We start from the raw sequence: 8,677 nt of genomic DNA, 5'->3' as shown, positions 1-8,677 counted from the left end.
ATGGCTCACTCCTCTCACCCCCCTGCCTGGAGGGAGATGACAAATGGAGGGGGGAACCCCCACTTCAACAACGCAGGCCAGAATGGGGGTTCCCACAGCACCACCCGCTACATGCTGAAAAAGCAGCAGCGCCACAGACGCAGGTCCTCCTCACCTATGGGCAGGGTCATTCTCATCAACACACCTGCTGATGGTGAGCTCTGAACACAATAGTAATCCTCTGTTACCTTGGTAACACACACAGTGCCACTGAGTTAGTCATTAGTCCAATTTCAGTTTAGAGTTCAGAGCAAGCTAATAAATATATGAAGTGTATTGTAGGTGTTGCTGCTTAAAAAAATTAGTCGGATAATTGTTTGGTCAGTTGAAGGAGAATTAATGTGCCCGAATTTCAAAAGTCAATGAATTTTCTTGTACTCCTTTCAAGCTAAAATACTGAAAGAAATTTCAGATCTTGTTCCTAAAATGTGAAGATTTGCTTGTTTTCTCTTTCGCTTGGCAGTAAACTGATTAACTTTGGGATTTGTTCTGTTGATTAGACCCAACAAGCATTTTAAGGAAGTTACTTTTGGCTCTGGCAACTTATATTGGATTTTTTCAATGTTTTCTGTCATTTTATAGATTTAACAATTCCTTAATTAATTGAGAAAACACTTGGCAGATCTGTCGATGCTAAAAAAAAAAAAAAAAACTAGTTGCAGCCATAGTAGACACCACACAGATGGACACTGCAAAAACTTTAATGAACTAAGACTAGTGAGGATTCTTTAAAAAAAATAATTATTTAAAGGCTTTTTAATCATCAATTACCTTCACAAAAAGTTCAGTAGTTAGAGAACTGACTAAATCAAATCAAAACTTCCAGTATATGAATATGTCCTGGTCTGAAAAAGTTTGAGGGCACTCACTACTTTAGGGAAAAATGAATATTTCAAGGTTTGAGAATTTTGAATGAATTTGGTCAAATTCATAGGTATTAAATATTAGTGCAACGTATTTGAAAATGTGTCAATGTTTCAGTACTTTTTAACTCACAGTAAAGGAGTACATTTATTTGCGTAAGTATAATTTCTATCGTTTAACAGGAATTTATGTAAATGCATTTGTTCAGTTTTACATTTCCAGACCATATTTTCTTGTGACTGACACAGTCCCCGTCAGCAGTTAGTTGTCCGTCAGACTGCGTAGACCTTTATGACGGGTGCATGTCAGTGGGTTTTGTGGTTGTGTGTGTTTGCAGGAGGGGATGACAGCGAAGACCTTCACACAGTGACGGTCGATAAGAGTCCAGATGGACGTCTGGGTTTCAGTGTCCGCGGGGGCTCTGAACATGGACTCGGCATATTTGTCAGCAAGGTGGAGGATGACAGCTCTGCAGGTTAGGAGGAAGTGTGTATGAGCGTGTATTGTCCGTTTACGTGAAAGTGTTATTTACGCAGATTGCTTATTTTCTGTACATGTACGTCTGCATGTGAGGCCTTCTGTTTGTGTGTGACATTTGCTGTTGTTTATCATGCTGAGTTCCACCTGTGTCTGCAGCGCAGGCTGGGCTGACTGTGGGTGATAAGCTGGTGGAGGTGAATGGGGTCAGCCTGGAGAGCATCACCATGAGCAGCGCTGTGAAGGTCCTGACAGGCAACAACAGGCTGAGGATGGTGCTGAGACGGGTGGGCAAGATCCCCGGCATCCGCTACTCCAAGGAGAAGACCACGTGGTGAGGCCCGTCTGCTCAGCGCGGCCTGAATGTGAAGAAAACTGAGATGAAATATTTACCCTCTCCAGTTAATTTAACTAGTTTACCACACATTAACTATATATTATGACTCTTTGCTGGTTATATTATCATGTAAACCTTTTTACTACCACCACTGACCTTTGCGTGGCTCTTGTTTTGTGTAGTCTTGTCACTTGACTGTAGCTCACACTGGTTCTTTCTTTTGGGATATACTGTATCTTGGTTTCATGTGGCAGCAGTGGATGGATTACTGCTGTGACCTTTATGGCTATTTGATTAACCGATACGGACAGTCCTGAGTTTAGTGGATAAAGAGAAAGCAGTCTATGCATGTTTTCATGTGCACATACACTGTGTGTGTGTGTGTGTGTGTGTGTGTGTGTGTGTGTGTGTGTGTGTGTAGGGTGGATCTGATTCACCGGCGGATGGTGGTGGAGGAGAGCGGCCGTACACCGTCAGAGGCCAGTTCGGACAGCGCTCTCCGCAGAATCGTGCATCTCTTCACCACATCAGATGACTACTGTCTGGGCTTCAACATCAGAGGAGGCAAAGAGTTCGGACTGGGGATCTATGTGTCTAAGTATGAACACAAAAGTGGGGATTGAAACACATTCACGTGTTTTAAATTTATAGTGGCCATCAACACCAGATAAACAAAATTATTTGATTCTTGAAAACTCACTTGTGCAGCAGTGTGGTGTTGTTAGTGCAGGTGGTGAAACCCATGTTCAACCCACCCTGCTGAAGTGTCCTTGAGCTAGAAAGAGGCAGACGTAGTAAAATAATTATGTAACACATCGTAGTCTCATTTTCAGACTTTTGTTGTTGTTGTTGTTGTTTTTGTGTTAGATCAGAGCAACCAGACTTAAATTAAACAACTGTGTAGTGTAGTTGTGCCTTTCGTGGGACTAAGACAAACATGAAAACATTTAAGATGACAGACGCAGCCAATAACAAGAGAGACAGAAAAATTAATGAAATAAATGTAAAATGGAACAAAATATTTTAAGTGAAAATGATATGCAGAGGGATAATTTATACTTCTTTGGAACTGCTCACATGAAATAGACATCCTTATCCCCTGTGTGTGTCTTTGATTGTATGTGTCTTCATACCTGTTCTCTTCAGGTTGGACCCGGGTGGACTTGCAGAACAGCACGGCATCAAAATGGGCGATCAGATCCTCGCAGCCAACGGGGTGAGCTTTGATGACATCACCCACAGCAATGCAGTCGAGGTCCTGAAGAGCCACACCCACGTCATGCTGACCATCAGGGTAAGAGAAGATTTTGCACATAAACTTGAGTTGAACTCTGCGGTTTCCCCTAAGCTTTGTTGTGTTTTCTTAGCCTCTTTAAGCTCATTGTTTTGGTTCACTAAAAGCACTCTCATTATCCCCAAAAAAGCTCTGTTAAAACAACTGTTTGCTACCTGATCAGCAGCAAACGGCACACACACAGAGTTTGGCGACTGGCTTGTGAATGTAGTGAAGCATTTAGCAGCTAAAGGGCCAAACATTTCGGTCTGGGGTTGGTGGAGAACAAAACAGAGCTAAAAGGACAGTAAATATTGGACTAATATCCATCTTGTGCCCATGTTGCTCAATGTCTGCTGGCTATATAAATAAACAATAATTTGTGAAAATGGTAGCCACATATATAACTATAAGGTGATATTATCAGTGTTGTTTTAAAGACTTGTAGCCCTCGAATGACCAAAAAAGAAATCGTCAAAGTCTGATTTCTGAAATGTGTTCCCTTTGGCTTTGATGTATCTGCGCTGCCGTGTTAATCATTTGCTCAGGGTTAAATGGAACAATTGAATGGAGCCTTGAGTGCTGACACAATAATAAATGTTAGCCTGTTAAACAACAACAGCTCTTCTCAATGAGCCGGCACAGCAGAGCAGACAGCTGGCTTACAGCCCTTGAATTCCTTATGTGTGTCTGTGTGTGCAGGACAGTGCCACTTAACCTGTCTCATTTCTAGATAAAGGAATTGTGTGTACATGTGTGTGAATGGGTACATGCGTGTAGTGCAGTGTGTGTGAGTGTGCGTATGGGCACTCGCTTAGCTCACTAACATTGCTGCATGCTCATTTTACTCCTCTGATCTCAGGTTCCACGTGTGAAAAACAGCCAGGGACGACGTTCATTATTCAAAAGCAGTCTGGGATCAGGTTATAATCAACAGAAAGCTGAATTTTATGCCTTCCACCTGTCCTGTATTTGACCCATTTATGGATCAGAGACATACAGAGTGCAGCAAGGATTAATTCTAGTTATTAAACTCTCTCCATCTGGTCATGTGAGGCCTTTGTTGAAATAAACCTTACGTGTTTTCCTTTTGACCTTAAGCTGTTTATTGGTCAGACAATCCCTTAAAATACACTTAAGAGGCTGCTGTACACTAAAAATGGATGGAACATGGCTTCATCCTTCAAATCCTTTATTTTTTCATGGCACTCATATCCACTCCAACCACCATAATATATGTACATGCAGCCTTTTTAGATAAGATAACATCATGGATATCTGCAATATTGTTCTAACATCCAGTAATTGACATTTAGTATATGAACTAACATAAATATCAATTGAAATAACTGTGTCCTGAAAGGCAACGGGTTAAAACCGCTGTGCGAGACTGCAGATGTTTAAGAGACTGTTAGTCTGTCTCTGACGCAAATAATTGTTTGTCCATGTTTTAATGGATTAAAAAAAACGCAGTCTTTCAGTCCTTAATTTACAGTCTGTCAGTCTTTTCCTTCATGGTGCCCAGATGATGAATCCTAAAGACTTTGATGATCCCCTGACCTTTGCTTTTGTCCTCACATTGGTGGGTTTGAATGAAATGTCTCAAATATTAGTGGATGAACTGGCATTAAATACAATATAGGCATTTATGTTCCCTTGAGGCTAAATTATTACAAGTTATAGTATTTATAACTTGCCAAAAATGATTGAGTCAAAAATACCTGAAAAAATAATTTCCATCAGCCTAAGCTGAAGTTTGCGTTTTCTGCAAATGAGCAAATGTTTGCATGCTAACACACTCGATTAAAATGCTGAACATAACTGTACACTTATTAATCATCCATGTGTTACCATTGTCATTGTGACTATGTTTGTATGGTGAGCTCACGGAGCCAGCTGTAGATCTAAAGAGATTCTACACCGTAAACGTCTGATTCTCTAGTTTAATCTTGTTGGCTGCTGCTGAATGTTTTGTTTTGTTGCACTTCAACAGGAAGCTGGGAGATACCCGGCATACAAGGAGATGGTGGCAGAATACGGCTGGCTCGACAAGCGTATGTTGACCCTCCTAAAATGTGTTTATCACAAAGTATAATTAGACCGAGACCATGTTTGAGCTGAGTTTTATAAAGACATGAGGATTGAACAAAATAATGTAGAACAAAATAATGAAGATTTGATCTGGCTATTTGGAATTTGAATTCTCGAGTCTGTTTGCAAAGCCAACTTAAACAAAAAGAAAAGTGTAACATTGTCCAAGTGTAGCCTGCTTGTACCAGAACCCTGTCATTCTGTTTCTTACCAAAACTCAAATTCCTTGTTTTTCCACTTTGATATGAGTACTTCTGAACACAGCCAAGGATTAATTCAGTGTTCTCAAAGGCAGCTCAGTCGTCTGGAACAGAGCATGACCTGACATCTGGGTCAAGATACAGAGTCATTTTGGAGTTTCATTATGAAAAAGAAAAAGAAGAAGTCCTGGTTCATGTTCTGTCTCTGAAAAGCTTACAGGATTATCAGGCTGTGAGGGCAGAGAGGTTTTGAACCCAACGAAGATTGTAAAATACGGAAATGAAGCTTCATGTGCAAATCGTATTGTGTATGTTGTGCTCATATATGTAGTAGTTGGAAAGCTGCATAATGTGTTGCACTTTCACAATAATATTTTAAACACACACTAATCTCCATACTTGTAATTATGGATTGTTTTCTACAGTAGCCAATGGGGGCCCTGTACCATCGTCACAGGGGTCAGACTCCAACTCCTCTGCCTCCTCGTTGTCCTCCAGCTCCCTCGGTGGTCTCTCCCAGGTCCTGTTTCCTCCCATCTTCGGCTCAGAGATGGTAGATGTCGCCATCTCCACTGAGGACCGTTCTCGACGTCCAAGCAGCGTGGAGCGTACTGCTGACACCGCCATACAGACTGACCCTCAAGCTCCAAACTACCGGGACCACCCGTCACCCAATGGGTCACACCCCGACAGGCTGGTCTCCACAGAAACCAGACGAACTGTGGGTGCAACAGTGCTGCTGAAGGACACAGTTATACGTGGGAAAGGGGAAGGGCCGAGGGAGATGGGAGGAACCAGGGAAGGGGGACTGGGACATACGAGGACGCTGTCATCTGGGGACAAGGAAGTGGAGAAACACTCGCCTAAGACAGCAACACTGATGGCCCTGAGTAGACCACGGAAGCCAATCAGACGCTCCCAGAGCCACATCACGGTGTCAGGTGAGATCCTCAGGCTCTGAAGCTGTTGATGTGAGGTTGCTCTGTAGGTTTAGGTGCATTATTAAATAGTTTATCCATCAGGGAACACGGACCATCAAATGCAAAATGTCCAAGAGATGTCTTTACTCACTAAATGTAGGGTATTACTTCATACGTAGGTCATATTTAAGGGAGAAAAGATGTAAAGAAGAAACCAGAGAAGTGCAAGAAATTATTTGTTCTTAAATGTATGGCTCTGGTTGTCAGTTCACATAACCAGTGCTGCATTGCAATGTGTCTTCACTGTAAAGTAGCACTAAAAAGAGAGCACAGATGAGGCTGATCGGAAAATAATAAAAATGTCCGAGGATCATTAAAGTTCACAGCGATCCCGAGTGTGCAAAATTTAATAGCAATCCATCCAGTGTGATGAATAGAGAAACACACTCTGATCGGTCTCTGTCATATAACTTAACATATTTATCCTGGGAAACAGGCTCAAAATCAGAAAAATCTATATAAAATCTGATCCTCTACCAGCCTGTTATAGCAAACAGCAAGGAGGACAAAGTCATAATTATTTCTCTCAGAAAATACAGATTCCACCAAGTTAATAAGCATATCTCAGACAGAGACAACTCTTTTCGATTGGACTGACTGAATCTTCTGGCAAGGTTGCAGTGAGTCTTTTGAGTTATTCATCAGATGACTTATCAATATACTGACTGATAACGATGTCTCTTGGACCATGCTGGCTATCAATATCACATTTTTTTATCTAAATGCCTTAAATTGGCTTCAAAGATACAGCCAGGTTATACTCTTCACTGCAGCCGAGACATCAGCCTTTCATGTCATCATGTCACATTTAGAAGCAGCTACAATCAGCTGGTTTTTGTGACAGTAGCTGCGGTCACTGTGAAATGATATCCACTCTCAAACCCTTCAGAGATTTTCTGCAGGATATGTGTAACTTCACTGACCTCTCATCCCTCCGTCACTCCAGGAAGTAAACAAGACTCCCTCCAGACTCCACATGGCTGATTTAAGCTCCAGACAGAATTTGCCTGGGAGTGCAGAGTTGACACAGACTCATGATTAATCACTGCCCTTTACTCTCACTTGTTGTACTTCTGTGAGAAATGAATAAGAACGAGCATATGGTGAAATATCCATCCAAAGCCTTGGCGGGGCTGTTGAGTTATTAGCCTTTCCTTCTCAATTTATCCAGCTCACTCGTATCTCCAGGACCTGGCGGGGGCTTAGGGCAAAGCCTGGGGCTGATTGGACATTTGTTATGTAAGCGGAGCACTTCAGTGTAGTGCTCTCAATAGATGGGGGGGGGGGGGGGGGGTGTTCAGGTTGGTGTAGCTGCAATCCATCAGTACGACTGTGTTACTTTCCACAGTGGCAGATTTACTGCAGTGAACAGGGGAGCTGACTGGAAGAGGAATGAACAGTCTGTGCTCATAGCAGAGAGTGTGTATCACCCAGTGTTATTGGCTAACAGTTAGGCATGGAGCAGCACAGAGGCTAATGAATCATGTTTTCAACCCCACACACAGATATGCAGAGTGTCTTTAGGCTTACTATGGTTCAGCACAACTGGAAGATTTCTGTATGAAGATGTAACTGCTGCAAAGACGACATGTCACTGCCTGCTATTGATTGGTTTAGTTTATTTTGTTTCAATTAATTACTTTTTTCTATTTATTTACACCGTTTTTCAGGTGAAGGACTAAGCAGACCTCACACACTGTCAAAATCTGTCATATTTCACAGCAACTGGTTGCAGAAATGTATCTGCACTGACCCCATACTGTATGTCTGTGTATGTAGAGAGACTATTTTCTCTTCTATTTTTCTACTTTTAGAGGACAGAAAGAAGAAGAAGGAGAAGCAGCAGAGGGAGAAGAGCTCAACGGGGGGTAAAACCGGCTTGCAGCGCTCCAAGACCTTTGTCAACCTGTTATTTAAGAAAGACCGTAAAGAGAAGAGTCGCTCCAAGTCACCGTCTCCCCGTGCTGACAAAGGTGAGAGCATAGTCACAGGACATTTTCTTTCTTTCATGCATCCCACAAAACAAAATACAGAGTTTTGACAGAATTGACATTTAATAACTAACAAATCAAAGATGTGAGCAGAGATTCAGAGATCTTGAACCAGGCCAAGCAAAATACAGTGTCCTGTTTTCAGATTATACTCCTAACATTTGGATGTCCCATGAATATTAAATTATAACACAATGCATCACAGAGCTCATCTCCAGGGGCTCTTAACTTTCACAAATTAACTACACACGCTCTAAAAACACGAGATAATTATTGTCACATTCTTGAAAAATAACCATTACAGCAACTACTTCACTCCACTGTAATTAGGTTAAAATCCTCAGATTGTTTTGCTTGCGTGTTATTTCTGCTGTCACCTTAATTCCTCAGATAAGGAGCGGGGTCGTCCGTTCCAGCTCTTTACC

At 41.9% G+C, this 8,677-nt stretch overlaps 1 protein-coding gene across 1 annotated transcript in view; it reads left to right on the top strand.

The window, feature by feature from the left end:
- pdzd7a (PDZ domain containing 7a) overlaps positions 1-8,677 on the top strand; it is a 16,458-nt gene continuing 7,781 nt past the window's right edge. Inside the window, exons 1-9 of the mRNA XM_069144048.1 lie at positions 1-193; positions 1,241-1,378; positions 1,540-1,714; positions 2,139-2,315; positions 2,864-3,011; positions 4,984-5,044; positions 5,707-6,222; positions 8,076-8,234; positions 8,643-8,677. The exon at positions 8,643-8,677 is cut by the window's right edge and continues 126 nt beyond it. Of these exons, the coding sequence (XP_069000149.1) occupies positions 1-193; positions 1,241-1,378; positions 1,540-1,714; positions 2,139-2,315; positions 2,864-3,011; positions 4,984-5,044; positions 5,707-6,222; positions 8,076-8,234; positions 8,643-8,677 (1,602 nt within the window). The remainder of the gene's footprint in view (positions 194-1,240; positions 1,379-1,539; positions 1,715-2,138; positions 2,316-2,863; positions 3,012-4,983; positions 5,045-5,706; positions 6,223-8,075; positions 8,235-8,642) is intronic.

This window comes from Embiotoca jacksoni, unplaced genomic scaffold, assembly GCF_022577435.1.
Source record: "Embiotoca jacksoni isolate LCO1_2020_lvr unplaced genomic scaffold, fEmbJac1.0.p SCAF_12, whole genome shotgun sequence".
NCBI lineage: Eukaryota > Metazoa > Chordata > Actinopteri > Embiotocidae > Embiotoca > Embiotoca jacksoni.
The sequence above is the reverse complement of the archived record's forward strand: the minus strand, read 5'-3'. Positions and strand labels throughout refer to the sequence as shown.